The sequence below is a fragment of the Nilaparvata lugens genome, chromosome 3 (assembly GCF_014356525.2).
Source record: "Nilaparvata lugens isolate BPH chromosome 3, ASM1435652v1, whole genome shotgun sequence".
NCBI lineage: Eukaryota > Metazoa > Arthropoda > Insecta > Hemiptera > Delphacidae > Nilaparvata > Nilaparvata lugens.
In genome coordinates, this window is record NC_052506.1 from 69,220,554 (window position 1) to 69,238,368 (window position 17,815).

The 17,815-nt window shown below is 33.1% G+C and overlaps 1 protein-coding gene across 3 annotated transcripts; it reads right to left on the bottom strand.

The window, feature by feature from the left end:
* Positions 1–246: 246 nt before the first annotated feature.
* LOC120348829 (putative gustatory receptor 28b) lies at positions 247–16,843 on the bottom strand. 3 transcript variants are annotated; one of them, XM_039424422.1, is made up of 8 exons: positions 16,624–16,843; positions 16,362–16,388; positions 14,551–14,712; positions 11,817–12,006; positions 10,241–10,667; positions 7,684–7,970; positions 3,768–3,836; positions 1,495–1,584 (listed from the first exon to the last, which is right to left on the bottom strand). In XM_039424422.1, the coding sequence occupies exons 1-5, from the start codon at positions 16,737–16,739 to the stop codon at positions 10,518–10,520; spliced, it is 645 nt and encodes a 214-aa protein (XP_039280356.1). In that variant the 5' UTR covers positions 16,740–16,843; the 3' UTR covers positions 1,495–1,584; positions 3,768–3,836; positions 7,684–7,970; positions 10,241–10,517. The 3 variants fall into 3 exon arrangements, with proteins under 3 accessions (XP_039280355.1, XP_039280357.1, XP_039280356.1); XM_039424421.1 differs by lacking the exons at positions 11,817–12,006; positions 14,551–14,712; positions 16,362–16,388; positions 16,624–16,843 and adding exons at positions 247–660; positions 8,755–8,963 and having other exon boundaries at positions 10,241–10,519; XM_039424423.1 differs by lacking the exons at positions 11,817–12,006; positions 14,551–14,712; positions 16,362–16,388; positions 16,624–16,843 and adding an exon at positions 247–660 and having other exon boundaries at positions 10,241–10,519.
* Positions 16,844–17,815: the final 972 nt, after the last annotated feature.

Here is a 17,815-nt window from a genome sequence, read left to right on the forward strand (position 1 = left end):
ATTATATCAAATTGAAAGAAACAATTCTAACTTTCCGAAGAATTTCGGGACTTATTTTAAAACACATTAAATTATTTCGTTGGCTGATAAAAATATTTTGTCAGAGGGAAACATTCAAAAATAAATATTTTCTTGTACCCATAAACATTCGAATTTCATATTATGAGGGTGTGGATTTCGATTAATTTGATAACACTAGAATCTAAGTTAGGTAGCAAACCTCCATTATAAAAAAAAACATCTCAATTTTAATGAATATACATTTAATAACACTGAATATAAGTAAAGTATAAATACATAGTGCAGTACTGCAGTATAACATTTGTTTTCGAATGGTAACTATTATTATTATACATCACAAGGTGATTGAGCCTACAAAACTGAGAGTAAACCAATGATTTTTCATAAAAATGACTACAGTATTTGAAAAGCTTATATAGCTTACACTTCTAAGATTTCTAAGATAGCAAAGCAATTCAAGATTGTTCATACTCGTTAATTCAAATTCTCATCATATGGAAAATTACATTTGTTTTGTAGATGGTTGCTTCAAGTTTGAGAATAGTTTTGAGTGTTATTATGATTGAGGTCCACATAAATCTTCGCAGAAGCTTTTTGTTGTACAAAGATGATGAGGTAAGTCGAAGCAAATCCAGCTATCTGTAAAACAAATATCAAAACTATTACTTGATATTCATCGGAAAGGAAAGTGGAAAGTACATTCCCTCCCAGAAACTCCTTTCACACAGTATGGTTTTTGAAAAAAAACGTAGGAATAATTTAATCAATTATTCCATTACTTGAATGATGAGAAATAAGCGGCATAGAAGATAAAATATATCAATTACATTTAATGAATTAAATATTATTAATAACATAAAAAATATCAATGCGATCAATTCATCTAGGATCATTACTTAGGATTAATATTGAAAATGCTGTGAGGATTACCAATATATCAATACAGTAGAATGATTGCAAAGAATTTAGAGTAAAACTTATTTTTAATTTGACATACATTCGCCACAAACATAATTTTTTTATTTGACTTGAATACGCCTGTGAAAGTTAGGGCGTTGTGTTCAAGCTGTGTAAAACTGTGTGTTAAATATAACTGCCATAAAAAACATATCTAACTGCCATTAGAAACATATCTAACTGCCATAAGAAACATACTTAACTGTCATCAGAAACATATCTAAATGCCATCAACAGTAGAGGGAAGATGCCAACTTAAAGGAATGCATCCAACGGTAGCCCTTCTGGCCGCAAATCGAAGATTACTCTGATATCTCTCACAGAAAATTAGTTTTTTTTATAAAATTAAATTTTTCATATGAATTTGTTTTTTACAAAGTGTATTGCTGCAGAGCGCAGAGGCTTGCGTTCAACACAGCTTTATACTTACAATTACTCGAGTTAGGCTTGCCAGGTCGTTTAACATTTTGAAATAATAAATATTTATAACGCCTATGAATAAGTGGATGGACTCACCGATGTAATAATTGACAAGTCGAATTTGAAAAGTCCCATGGGATGGAAATCAGCATTGTGCAATTTCAAGCGTTGAATGGATTTCTCAAGCTGAAATTAAATAAAAAAAATTTTTTAACTTGGTTCAAAAAAATGTATAATTCATTTGTGTGACCAAGTATTTACAGATCTAGACTTAAGTTATACACTTGCTCATTGAAATTCTAATCAATTACAAATTAATTTAATAAACCAACAGTTTTTTCAAAATGAAGATTTTAATTATTGTATATTATTTTTTCTTAGTTAGTTCACGACACACAATGTGTGTCATTTCTCCTCTGAAACATAAACTAAATTACGGATAGAATTCCAATGGAATTAGCAAGTACTAAATTTCTTGAAATATTTAGGGATTTCAAATTGTTGATTTAGATGGTTCGGTCACATGAAAAAGGTAATTTGTCCTTATGCCGCTGCAATTTCAACCTTTTCTGGTTACTGAACCATCTATAGTAGTACATTCATCCACTTCAATAAATAGAGCAGAGGTGAATATTTTTTTCTAAAATGGCGTTTTTGATAATAACAAGTAAGAACTTTTAACAAGCTCTATTTAATAATAGGTTATATAAGATCTGGGAAGGTCACGCATGATTGAAAGAGAACTGAATCCCATGAATATTCAAATGATTGGAAATCAGAACGTAAAATTTCTGTTATTCCTAAAAATTGAATGTTAAATTTAGAATGAATTAATGAACAAGACAAAGGACAAAACACAATATTAAATTAAAAATCATTCTCATATTATTCAATGACTTGGTTATTTGCTGGGCTCAACAAACAATCCTATTATATTAAGCGAGCAATATCTGTACAGGGTGATTCATAATTATGGTAAAATAATTTAATACGTGATAGTAGAGGTAAAAATAAGAAAAAAAGTTCATATAAACATATATCCATAACCGCTTCATTAGCGAGCTATACAGAGTGAAAGATTTCGCCCGGAATTCAGTTCCTCTGGTGAAATACACCGATGCTGAATTGTTTGGCGACTAGTTTTTGAGAAAATTATGCTGGATTCATATTATTAGTTCTCTCCTCATAAAACAGCAAATTTTTGTGGTGTAATGTACTACATTAGAATACATTTTATTCAACTTTTATTTAAATTTAGTTTACACAGCTTACATCATTCTTTTCAGAATTAAATTCTCTACAATTTTTATTTCAAAAAAAAATTGTTTACTGGTCATTAAAAAAAGTTATTGGGCATCAAACGTAGAAGTCTGTGTTTTTCTACGTAGATTTTTTTCATATTTCAACTTTTTTCTCAAAAACTACTCACACTACAGCTTCCAGACTAGTTTTATTCAATTTTTCAGATATTTTTCCATATGAATCCAGCATAATTTTCTCAAAAACTAGTCGCCAAACAATTCAGCATCGGTGTATTTCACCAGAGGAACTGAATTCCGGGCGAAATCTTTCACTCTGTATAGCTCGCTAATGAAGCGGTTATGGATATATGTTTATATGAACTTTTTTCTTATTTTTGCCTTATTTTACCATAATTATGAAACACCCTGTATATCTGGTTTTTATCAGCTGTATTTTTATATTTTCAATACCGGGAACCGAGATTCTCTAAAATGATCGTGTTTATATTTTATAGCTGGTTATACGTCAGCTTATGAATTTTGGGGATGCGATATTTTGATTTTCCACAGAATCACTCGCTCACTTTTTAATATCCACAGACGACGAAAGTCTCAGCTGTTTCAGTCAAGGATGAATTATCCTTTTATTGTTGTTCAGCGAGTTTTCCTAAGGATGAGACCTAGTGCAATCGAATTTTTATATCATAAACCTACTATGTTCCAAATTTCGTGAAAATCGTTAGAGCCGTTCTCGAGATCCGTTGAACATAAATAACCAGATATCCTATTATATTAAGCGAGCAATTTCTGTATATTTGTTCATATTTTTATATCTGGTTATCTGGCTATTTATGTTTAACGGATCTTGAAAACGGCTCTAACGATTTTCACGAAATTCGGAACATAGTAGGTTTATGATATAAAAATTCGATTGCACTAGGTCTCATCCTTGGGAAAACTCGCTGAACGACATTAAAAGGATAATTCATCCTTGGCTGAAACAGCTGAGACTTTCGACGTCTGTGGATATTAAAAATTGAGCGAGTGATTCTGTGGAAAATCAAAATATTGACAATAAATAATAAGATTTTATAAAATAAAATAAAACCTGAAATCATCAATACAGACCTGTCGTCTGACATTTGTAGGTAAGTATTTGTTGAGTAATGGACAGATCACATGCGATGTTCTTTTTGCCTGAAAAATAATGAATTATGAAGCAAAAGAAAAATTTTCATTACTATTCATAGATACAGGACCTCCTAAATATTAGTTTTTAGGAGGTCCTGATAGATGTCAATAAATTGAAGGGTGATCACCAGAGAGTGAAAGTTTTACAAATAAACTTGAATGAAGTTTATTTAACTTGAACATAAATCATTTTTACTACTTAGAAATACTTGTACTAAGATGCCATTTCAGAGCATAAAATTGTGTTATTTACGGAAAACAACATTAAATAGTTCAAATCCATTTTCTTGAATCTGTAAGTTCCTTTCTCTTAATTTTTTATTAGACTTTTGACAATTGATTAGACTTCACTGAGAGGTTTTGATAATATAGGATACCATTCAATTCAATTTGTCAAAATACAAATTTATCAGTTTTGGATGCAATATCCTAATTTTGATAAAGATTGAATTCTACAGATCTGCCTTGATGCAAGGTTTGTGCTTGCATACTTGATAATTTGAGTTACTATAACCTTTCAAAAATCAAAGTAATTGAGTTTGGGAATCTTGACGGCCGCAGCTTGTTGCCGTGCCGAAAAAGGAAATTAGCCTGCATACATTTATTTTAAGGAACCACAACCAAAATAGTTCCTTGTGTTACCATAACAATTTTTTTCTTAGTTTTCAGTTGATAAATCGGGTATAGAGAAACAGCATACTGTAATAGTATTGCTCTTGATTGCGATAATTGACCTAGATTTAGGACAATTTCATTTAGTAAATTTGTAACTCTGGACAATAAGACCAATTAAATTTTGTAAACTATAGTTGACATGTTCTCAATTTTTATTTATTTCATTTACAATGAAAATGACACTAATGTATTAAAATTGTCAGATAAAATAATAAGGTAGTCCAAAATAAACATTAAAACTATAAATTTTATAGTTTTAAATACATTGTTTATTATTAAACCATGTATTTAAAACTTCTCTGAGCCGGCCACTGACGAGCATTCCAACAAGCCAAAAGGTACGGTAGCATGCTATTGGAACGACATAAATGGTGAAACTGCTCGTTATTTTGGTAGACTGAAAGGCTCGATGGAATTCAAATCGGATGAAAATTCATCGCGCTACACCAAACATTTATCATTCCAACTCTTTGTGAATGCGAAATTCGCAATGCACGTGAAGCGATGTAACAATCGTGAATGTAGTAGAATCCCCTAATCTTTCCTGTTTTGAATGTGTTTGTTCACATAAAAAGTAAGTTGTAAGTTGATAATCTCGAATGCATTTAGTGACTATATCAATAGATGCCAATTGCAAATTGATGGAAACATAAAAGGTTTCTGGAAAGTTGTGAATTCCAAAAGGACAACCTGTTTCTCTGAAAAGGTAATGAAATGGGGGGATGCCACATATACAGGAATGAATATACCCAATGGATTTGCTGATTTCTTTTCATCAGTTTACAGAGATGCTGATTCTGCAGGCATTGAAATTGATGATACAGCTACTGATAATTTGCATTACCCCTCTGTTAGTCTTGAAAATGTACTAAATGCAATAAATAAAATGAGTCCATCGGGATCTGGGGGCCCTGATGGGGTGCCAGCATTCATTATGAAGGGCTGCTCTAACATACTTGCTGAACCTTTGAAATTCCTTTTTGACCTCTCCCTTGAATCTAATATTTTCCCTGATAAATGGAAGGCATCTAGAATTGTTCCAATATTCAAGTCTGGTAATAGAAATCTTGTCAATAATTATCGTCCTATTTGTATATTGAACGGTTTTGCCAAAGTATTTGAAATAATTCTCTACAATTACATATTTAGTCCTGTTCAGAATAGAATAAGTGACTTTCAGCATGGATTTGTTCAAGATAGATCAACCACCACCAACTTGGTTGAATTTACTCAGAGTCTCGTCGATGTTAGATGTTGGTGGTAGGGTTGATGTCGTTTACACTGACCTGTCAAAGGCATTCGACTCCGTGAATCATTCCATATTGTTGAAAAAACTATCCCTATTTGGTTTTAGCATGTCTACTCTCCTTTTTCGAGACTTACCTTGTTGGGAGAAGGCAGTATGTACAAATGCTGAATTACCGGTCACACTGTTTTGTGAATACTTCTGGGGTTCCTCAGGGATCGAACTTGAGACCATTGCTTTTTCTGTTATTCATTAATGATTTGCCTAATGTCATAAACCACTCTAATGTTCTATTATATGCCGATGATGTGAAGCTTTTCAGAAGAATAAGTGATGTTGTTGATTGTGAGCTCTAGCAGAGTGATGTGGATGGTCTGTGTGGGTGGTGCGTGGCTAATGGATTGGATGTGAATGTGGGAAAGTGCAATGTCATGAAGATCACCCGTCAGAGGAACATTACATTGAACAACAATCCGTATCATATTAATGATATAATTATTAAAGAAGTAGATAATTTCAAATACTTGGGAGTTGTTTTCGATGACAAGCTCAATTTCTCTCTGCATGTTGAAAGGGTTGTGAATAAGGCATATCAGTAGCTTCGTTTCATCATCAGAACATGCTCACATTTCAACAGCATACGGACTCTGTGCTATCTGTTCAGGACACTTATTCGTAGTGTTCTGGAGTATGGTTGTGTGGTTTGGAACCCATACCAGAATTCACTGATACATCCTTTGGAGTGTGTTCAAAACAGATTCCTTAGATATTTATATTTTAAGAAGTTCAACAATACATGTCCCTTATTCTTTCCCACAAAACAACTCAGAACGATGTTCGGTTTGGAATCATTAAAATTGAGACGTGATTTTAGTATGCTTTTGTTCGTTTTTAATGTATTCAATGGCAGAATAAGCTCAATGTTTTTGCTTTCCCAGTTAAATGTGTACATTGAACTTTTGAACAATGTGTACATTAACTTTCCCAGTTAAATGAGCACTGCATTTCTGCAGTGCCTCGCCGTTCCAGTTTTAAATTATTTATACCTTATTGCAACACTTTAAATCATTAGAACTCTCCCATGTATAGATCATCATTCATTTTCAATTGCTTCTCGGATCATCTTGACTTGTCATTCGGTTACAGCTTCCGTAGGGATTGTAGGCGACTTCTGCGAGTGTGACTGTCGAGTGTTTTAATGTGTCTCTTGTCTGTTGAGTTGATGTTGTATGTTTGTTGAATCCACTTTTGCACTAGTCCTCGAGGGTATGATTCTGTTATTTTGTTTTTTCTATTTGTTCGTTTCTTTTTTTCCTCTTCTTTCATTGTAATTTTTCAATATTCTTTTTTATATACTCTTACTATGTATAATGAACTATTGTAATTGTGTTGTTATGGAATCAATTTTTGGGTAAAATCCTGTATGCTTCCATGTTTTTCATAAATAAATAACCTAACTGTATTCACGTTGTGTATCCCCTAATACTGGAGTCACAAAAAATGGAGTGATTGTGAATAGACCCACAAGAATACACTGTTTTGGATCGTTCCAGCCTGCAAAGACATCGCGACACTCAGGCTGTTTGTAACGTTGTTCATCAATGACGCTTAGAACCTTAAAAATATATAGTCTAGCAAATAAATATGCAAACAGACTTGAGCGTCACGAACACGCGCATTCCACTTTTCATCAGCTGATGCTACGCTTATTATACATGTACCTTCTAGTTTCTGCACAGATACCGATATAATCAGCTGTTGAAAAGTGAAATGCGCTTGTTTGTGGCGCTCAAGTCTGTACACAGCTTTAAATTCTGGATCATATCAAGAAAAATACCAGTGTTCAATGTAGGCTACTATTCATAGTATTGTCTAGTAAGTCTAGTACAAATGAAAGATTGAAAGATGTATGACGTGAATGGTTGTACTCACCTCACTTGCTGTTTGCACGCACGGCATTATGAGAAATAGTATTTCAAAGACATACATGAGAACTTCTATGGCTTTGCTAGCCACGACCACGATGTCTACCTTGCCTCTATCTCTAGCATTCATCCAGAACGTGATCAAGGTGAAAGGGGTATTGATGAATCTAAAGCAAAAGTGCACCATCACCAACAACATTTTCGTTCCAAAACATTCGCCCAGCTTGCCAACCGTCTTGCACAGAGTCCAGTGCAGGTCCACCAACACAGGAATAGTCAGGTGATCACTCCTTTCTAAAAAAAAACAACAATGTATTACTTTCTAGATGGAGGATGAATAGCTACATTGAGATCAATGGAAAAGATCTAGTAGTAAAAGACTACTGCTCTTTTATATTCTCGCATTATATTCGTAACATTCAATCTTGGATGATAGCAGGGAAAGATTGATAGCAGGCACGTATCATAAACAATTACGGAGAGGACAAAATTTTTTGTCAAGGAAACGAACGGAGGGAGAAACTAGGCTTACTGTGCGCTCAACATGATATTATATAATGTAATATGATTTTTAGACCTGCTTTTCAATGAGTTTCTGCCTTACTGATCAGAAAGAGAATACAGTTGACTCTTATGGGAGTGTTCACATATTGACAGACTGCATGCAATATGAGAACACTCACATGAACCAATGGTATTTTCTTTCATCCAAGCCGAACAGAAATTCGCTGGAAAACAGGGTTTTAGTAAGAAGTGTCTGAAGCTTACATAGTAGAGCCCTCATACAAAAATACATGCGAGTGTTATAACGTTTTATAAACTCCTTATAAAGAAAGCCCATATCAAGAATACCCTGATAAGATAATAAGCTATTGAACTACAATCAACAATTTGCAAGCTACCTATTTTCAAAAATGGAATATTAATGATTCCATTAATAGATAATTTTTTCAATTTTTCAATAAATGTGACAATGTGTTTTTGGGTATTAGGTCTTATAAACAACAAGTAATTTCACTTACATTTGTATATGATTGAAAATGTTATAGCATTTGAGATAAATAAAAAAGTTACTAACCTACTTGACCAACAGTCTCTACAAAAGGCAGATAGGGCGACGCAGTGAATATTTCATTTTCGTATCTGTCTGCTACTTTTCTCAAGTTTTCATTTACTTCTTTGAATGCCTTTCTCAGTTTTAGATTAATTTCATAATGTTGTATCATTATGAATGCTACGTGACAGTTAATCATAAACAAAAATGCTGTTTTCAAGAAGTCGGGTAACCTATAATAGAAAAGCGCACATTCCAGTACAACACACTCCACAATGATAAAGATTGATCCTTTCGTGATATGATCTTCAGAATGCTTTTTGCACATTATTTCGTTTATTTGCGAAACCTTTCCTGCTATGAGGCACAAATTTCTTGAGTCACGTGTTGAAAAAATCAGGTTCGAAGCTACAATTGCGCAAGATACCCACAATGGAACTAAAGTTAGGAGATGTAAATGTTTAGTTTCAGTGAAAACGAAATAAGTTTTGATGGAGAAAAAAAGACTGAAAAAGAAACTAACGTAAACTTGAGAACATAACGAATGTTCAACAAATAATCTTCCCTTATGAAACTGGAACTGGGCGACTCCAATTGCATTTAGACAAAGTAGCATTCGATATGATGTCCACAGAGATAAATGATCACACTCCAAATTTCCAAGAACGTTTGTCTTTTTCAAATTGGGATGATCCATACATTTCAATCTTTTTAACCGGTTTAAAAACAAAGTTCTATTCCCTACTTTCTGACCTGTAGAATTTAATTGATCTTTTACCATTTTCGAGGATTGCAACGAAATGTAGAAGGGAGTTTGTATTAATTCAAAATTAAGAAATCAAAAACAGGTTGAGGTTGGTTTCTTGTGCGCAGAAGCCATTAATAAATGATTCAATTCGTACAAAATCAATCAGGGAAATGGACTTTTTCTGACTAAGCCACTTGAGCTTCAATTTGATTTTGAAAACAGCACTATCAATCTCGACCATCGTCAGTCAAACAGCTCAATCATGGAACTATCAAGAAATGAATTTCAAATTGCTTTCAATGAGCAGTATTTGCCACTAAATTTAGTGTGATCGTGTCCAGTCAATCAATAATCTAAATTCACCCAACCAAGTTTCCGACAACCACAACCAAACCAATGGGAAGGTTTAATCTCTGCCTAATCATAAGACTCAATCTTAACAATAATAGCTCTGGGACTAGCAGCAATCACTCTATCTGACTTCTCTATCTGACTATTGGTTTAGTCAGGAACAGAGACGTTCGCTGGTTTCAAAATTAATTTAATAAACAATTTTCAAGCTACACTAAAAATGAGTTACCTGAAATGTGAAATTCCCCAATTATAACTCAATTATTCGAAGAGATTAGATAGTTCAGTATGGGTGGTTGGGCTTCGATTTCAATAAATTGTTGAAAACAATTTATGATTACCCTTATCATAGCTATTACACCCAATTTTTCAGAACGATAGTTTAGAGAGAATTGAATGAGAATTACTCACCAGGAAGGCTTCTCACTGATGAGATGTATTGTTCATGCTCCAAAGATTAAAAAAAATATTTTCATTAACTCCATTTTGTTCAGTAATCGTGACTTGGTAGATTTGATTAATCCACTTGAATCAACGGAAAACATATATTAATCCATCAAACAGCAGCCTTCAATTTGATCTTGATCATAAATCAGCTAGGTAGCTGATTCATTATAAATGTATGATTTTTGTAGGATTCAAGCTATTAAAAGTTCTGGGTCACATCAAATTACTGTCAACAGTATTATTATAATTTTTGCTGTTCAATTTCTGATTTCAAGAACTCTATGAATACGTGAGGCAATAATTCCTTGATATTATTTTTGAGCTTCAGTTTCCCGTTGATTGGAACTATGTGATGGCAGAATGATTTGACAGCGCTTGTCTTGAAATATTCCTGTGGAAAAATTAAAAATAATTTTAGATTGGTTTTACAGATGGAAATAGAAATACTTTATTTTCGTTTAATAATAATTAGATTGGTTTTATTTATTATGATTAATTCATTAATTATTGAAGTTCAATATTTAATTATATAACCAAGCAGGTGTAAAGTACCAAACAATATCCCATTTCAGACAAAATACTCAAGAATACAATTTTGGTAGAAGTTGATAAAAAATAACTGAAGAAAATAACACTTTTTTATTGAAGACATCATTGATCTCAATTAGGATTGTTACTATTGTAGGTATTTCAGTGGACGGAACTGCGTACAGTACATATTTGTCACAAATAACATTTCAGTCATTTTTAACAATTTTAGTCAATCAGGTTTTTTCAATAATATAATACATTCTTAAGGCTGTTCGGTACAATTTTTTTCATTATTTGAATTTGTTAATCTTTTTCTATACAATTGTTAAGATCATTATAAGAGTGAGAACAAGTGGCAACTAAAATTTTTAAGTGGTCTAATGAGCGAGTTATGAGCTGTTGAAGTGCTAATTTTCCAGATTCCGTTTTCTTTCCAGATCATAAACGGTTTCGACTATTTCAACAGAACTTCTCTTAAAAATTCAAAAAATGTATCTTTCCAAACTAAAACATTTTATTCCCCATATCATTCGTAAATAAAAAAGTAACATTTTTTGTAAATTCGATAATATGTTTATTTTGGCATAAATTGAACAAAGCCAATGATATTCTGAATATATTTAAAAAAACTCCAATGGAAAATTGGAAACCGTTTATGATCTGGAAAGAAAATAGAGTTTAGCACTTCAACAACCCATAACTCGCTTATTAGACCACTTAAAAATGTCAGTTGCCACTAACTTGTTCTCACTCTTATAATGGTCTTAACAATTGTATTGAAAAAGATTAACAAATTCAAATAATGAAAAAAGTGTAGCGAACAGCCTTAAGTTTTATGGATGACATAAGTTGATTGTGTCATGACGACATAGCGGCGTCAGTGAAGTCATAAGCTATTGATAGTTGCAAATAATTTTATTAGGCTACTCAACTTAAAATGTGCTCCATCTACGAAGCAATTCAAATTCTCTAGATAACCAAAGTTGACGTTGATGTGAATGGAAATTACCTTGATAGCATTATTTTTCTTGGACTTTCGCTGTGAGACAATATACTTGACTATTGTCGAAGGAGAATGTGCTGGGAGAAGCAGTCTGGATAGTAGCTCTGCCACGAGGAAAATTAGAGAGGTCCTAGCAGTCCACTTTCGTTGATGCTTCACGTACGGAAGAAACTGATCATATCCCAAGATCAACAGGCTACAAAAAACAAAATAATTAGGAATAGTTAAATTATAGAATTGGAATTCTTTTGAACATTTGCTACTAAAAAAACTCTTCTTTTTCATACCCTTTTGCCGTTGAGCGTCGAATTCCTTCAACCATTCTCTAAACTTAATACGATACTGTGCCATTCTCTTAACTTCATTCATTGTCTTACCTCTTCCAGCAGCTATACTCTCTACATACTGATTGCATTGCTTTCCAGTGGTGGTCGTCCCCTGCCTCGTTTTCCTTCCGGTCTTGCCTCCATAACCAGCCTTGCCTTTCGTTCATCACTCATCCGAGCTACATGGCCATACCTAAGGATAGTGTATAGCAGGTTGCCTCGATCGCGTTTATTTACGCGCATGAGATGGCATGAGCCATCTACGTCAAATTCCGACCTCTCGGCCGGCAAACGCCGGCTTCCCATATGAATTACATACAAAACACCGCGTCAAATATCAATTCCTCACATAAAAACTGCTGTATTGATAAAAAATTTGAATATGCGATTCAATTCAGAAAGAAACTAGCTTTACATCAATATTTATTTTGAAAACATTAATTCATTTCGAAAAGTGTAGAAAGTCCTTGAATCTTTCACTATATTCAATCGGTAAAACCGATTCATATTTGTGATAAGGCTGGCAACTTATTTGTTTTGGACTTATTTTGAACAATAGTACGACAAAATAAAGCGAACAATAATATAATTTTATGCTGGTCTTCCAATTATATTTGAAAATGGTTGTTTCTTATTTGACAATCGTTTGTGAAAGTTGATAGTATCGTCGCCCGGAATGCTAGTTGCAAACATTTGTATATGACTATTTGTTTAGGACTTTATTATTGACAAATACCTAGAATCAATTTAGCGAATATATGGAACTGTTCACCATGGTTACAAGCTATTTTTAGATCGTTGAACTGGTTGATAATTATTTCAATTGACTACTGGAAAGCATAGTGCCAACACGTTGCTCTTCTATTGTGTTTTTTTTCTACTCAGTGCAGTATTATTATTATTATTGACGATTATTAGTATATTTTATTGATTCTTTTTATGGAACACAAATTTACAAAGGAAATATCATATTATTCACAGCATAATTTTATTTTTGATTTCAATGTGTCCATGGTATACTTATGAATGCAAAGAACACTTGTGTAAAACAAGAATAGATCTCAATTACAACTCAAATACTTATAACTCTAAATACCATAACATTAATTTTCATAAAATGTTTCAACTACCTTACAGTATGGTAGTGTAATGCGCTTTATTTGTTGATAAAATAACAGCATTGAAGACATTGAAAGTCGTGATTATCTATTTTTTGTTCATAATTAGGATAAATAAAAATCTTTATAATGTTTATATGATGTTCATACATTCTTAGGGCTTATCTAGACTGTTCATTTTTGTGATAATGCTAGTGCTAGGCAACCGTTGATGGGTTCGCATTGTTCCAGGAGTTGTTGATAAGATAATGTTAATATTCTGAAATTCCTAAAGAAGTTGTTAGTTCTTTCCAAAGACCTTCATAAGGATGAAATTTTTAAATGATTTCTAAATGAGAATAGAATCTAAATAAAAGAAAGAACTAAAACGATGCAGAAAAAGTACAAAAACGTATTTGAAATTGTATTATCAAATTGAATCGTGTGTTCAAACGATTTGTTTTAGACTCGCCAGTAACATTCATAGGATTTTTATTGAAAATTGGTTTTGATATTGTTTCAAAGAGGATAAAATGCTTTGATGAAATTTTGATGTCACTCACTTCTATGTTAATTTGCTATACGGGCTCAAAATTGGGCATTTTACGTTTGAATGCATGTTAAGCCGGGCCGAGAGGTCGCAGCATGACGTCACACCCTAGCCGGCTGCGTTTTCCACGCGTCTTATGTGATCAAGGCAACCTTCTATATACCATTCTTGGGCCATACCATCCCAAGGTTTTTCGTTGAACAGTGGTAATCAGTTCGTTTTAATGTTTCTCTGATCACACTTTCTGAATCTGCCTCTTTTGGTTTTTTCAACCACCGTCCTTAGGTATCTCTGAGGAGGTAATTCTATTCTTGTGTTTTTCTATCATTGTGAGGCATTCTGTTCCATAGAGTGAGACTGGCTTGAATATTTCTATTCAATATTTCTACTCGTATATTTCTATTTTAGTTCCCTGGCTTATTTCTCGTTTTGATGGTTAAAAAAACTCACAATGCCAAAACTATAATAATTCGAATTATACTGAATATCAAATTAGTATTTATAATTTTATAGGTGAATATTGAAAATTTTACTACTGGAAATTTGACTCAAATAAGAGTAGAAACATCATTTTTAGAATAATCTATGAAAATTCGGGAAAGGAGTTTTGTAAGCCTGTTCTCTACCAGTCATGGTATAATTTGCGTGTCTATAAGTAAAATTGATATTACTGTTTCATCATCTTAAATTTTTTGTTAGAATGGAGAATATCTATTTTACAAATTAATAAAATAAGAAATTACAGTTCACATGTTCGGACTACTCACTTCAGTTCTGAAGGCATAAACTCTCCTGGAATTTCAAAGATGTAGAATGGAAAGGGCGGTAACAATAGGGGATACAGAAATGCATCACTTTCACACATCAGCTTCAAAAGTTGAGGAGGAAATTTGGCAGCTCTCAGTACAAGTTCATCGTGCGCTCTATCACTGGAATAATCAGAATGAAAAAGTGTCAGTCAATAATAAGAAAACATTAATACAGTTCTACAAACAAATTGAGATACAAGATAATTTCATTTAACCTACCTTACCACCTTAGGTAGTGAGTTCCTACGAAGCAAATTACGTGTCTTTCATAATGTGTCGTGGTATATCTTATATTCTATTCACTGTAATGACAGTTAAAAATGTTCAATTCATATATTTGGCGATTGTTCTGGTGAGAAACAGATATTAGCTTGTGTGTGCTCCCAACAAGTCACTGTAAACAAGACACATGTCACATTGTGATGATGACACAAGGTTTACAAAATTCAACACCTATATTTTACCAAAACTAGAGCGAAATTTTGAAAGCACTAGGTGAAACCCGGCATCACAAATTAATTGAATCATCACGGACTGGCCTAGTAAAATATTTAAAATTATTATTACAATACACTATAAGGCAGTGTATTGTCTCTATCTTCATTTAATTTGCTCAAATTGAAAATATTAGCTCCAATTCGGGAAAAAGTGGATGAAACAGTGATTGAATATTGAAATTCAACTATGTTAATCTTTTGCATAGATAACAAGTACGTATCTATCAATCTATAAGATCCGGTTACAGAGCTCGACCGACCGTCAGTGCGTATGCACCATCCTGACCATACGCATCTATACATCAGTTTTTCTGACTCACAAAATGGACGCCTTTACAGATTGTTTCGTAAACGGAAGATTAAAAGACGTAGATATCAAGTTCACCCGATGGTCGCCCAAAGAGCATTTCAAAGGGAATTTGTACCATTATATACATCATTGTTTGGGGATGAAGATACATTTTTTAACTAGGTACCTCAGAATGTCCATAAGAAATTTTGATGATTTATTTCGAGCTTGTATTGGGAATACTTGCAGTCACTTTAAGCTACGGATCAAATAAATGTAGATAATATTAATAATATTTGTTTTTTCCAATATAAGATTTAGAAATGATTGGAGAAATATATAGAAAAACTCATTTCTTTTCTATTATTATTGTTAGTGTGTAAAAAACGTTACCATACTTATTCATGTATTGATGAATGAAGAATGTTATAAATTTTAAATGTACCTGACCTTGTTATACAATTTGTTTTGTAATGACAATAAACAATTTTGATTTGATTTGCGATCGGGCTACTGATCAGTACAGATCTGAAAGCTTCTATTTGTTTCAATAGCGCGTCAGTCGACCGATGGAACGGATGCGCACGATCTCAACCGATGGTCTTCGTACGCTGTATAAAACGCATGGTCCTGACCGTGCGCATGTGTGCCGTTAGTCCTGCTCTGTACGGATACATGGAATATCTATGGAAAAGACAAGCGCGACTAACGTAAGCAGTGACGGTCGGTCGAGCTCTGTAACCGGCCTAAGCATTGCATTTTAAATAGAGAACAGAAATGGTGAAAAGTGTTACATAAGTGAGCTCAAAAAACAACATAAAACTCCGTTAGTGAAGATAATTTTCAGCTTTTTCGACCTTGCTATTACTAATGAAGAGAGTATATCTTGAAATAATTTAGTATAATAATGATTTTGTGAATTACAAAATACTCCGTTTACATAATATAGATTAATTGAGTTTGGAAAACATTAATAGGCTTACCTAAGTTCCACTTCATTCTCCATGAACCTGAAAATGGAAAATTTGTAGATTATTTTGGGATCAATCATTCATATTGTAAGATAAAAATGGTTAATAGAGTGCACCGCAAGGAGAAAAATGATTTCACATGTAAGAGTAGTACACTGAACAAGGATATTATGAATAAGCTTCTTGATAGAACAACTATTTCATTCACTTCTCATTTGTGCTGATTTCCAAATATTTTGAAATTACCAATAAAAAAATGATACACTTTACTCACTTTATTATGGATTCTCCAGTTTGTGGGTCATTGACAAGGTTCTCCCAGGACTGAATAGCTGATAGTGCGCTGTCCAAATTGTCAATATTGAACAGTGAATGCTGGTTTGCTTGCATCAAACATTTCAAACTAGTCTGCAATGAGTAAAATGTTCAAAATCACACATATTGCAACTTTAAAAAAGAAATTTTTATTGAAAAATGAAGAGAAACTTAGGTTGAGCAGAAAAATATTTGACAAGTAGGCAATTTATTTAAAGGTACACATTTTGTTAAAAATTGGGTAAGAAGCATTTTCAGGCTAATTTTTCATATATTTCTCCACGTTGAGAAGACAATTTGATAACTCCGTTAATAGCATTATAGCATACAATCTGTAGGGTTCAATAAAAACTACTTGACCATAGAGTTGACGTTGGGCGATAATTGATGTACATTACTGAGCAATAATTAAACATATTCATCAGTCCCATCTACAAAAAGTTGCAATAATTGTTTTATTTCAAGGGATGATAAGCTTGCTTTGCTTGTGTGTGGGTGATGAAATTAGGGAATGAGGTGATCAAACGTCCAAGACCCAAAAAATTGTGCATGCAGGTTAGAGAAGAGAAAAATAAAGACGACTCTGGTGATTTAACACAGAGGAAATATTTGACTGAGAACTTAAAACACGACTTTTTTATTCAAGTTACGACTATCATCCAAATTACCGAATTGCACAATTGGAACGGCAGAAGAAGAATACATAAAATTGAAAGAGGCAATCCACAACGCAGCTTTTGAATCACTAGGAGAGATCAGGAAAAGGATAAATAAGATAAGTGACATGTGGTGGACGGAAGAAATAGATAAAATTGTAACAGAAAAGAAAAGGCTTTATAATAACTGGCTGATATCAAAAAATCTACAAGACAGAAAATTATACCAACAGAAGCGTTATGAAGTAAAAATGATGATACTGCGAGCAAAAAATGAAGAATAGGAAAGAGTTTGTGAGAAGTTGGATCAGTGTATAGGAGGCACAAGATCAAAGGAGGCATGGAGCATACTCAAGAATCTGAGGAAAGATACTAAAGGCTCTGCAATCAATATGATAAGTATGGATAAATGGAAAGAATACTTCTCTGAAATCTTAAAAGAAGAGAGACCACAATATTTGCTGTAGCTGATTTGGAGCCAGAAGCTGATGATCC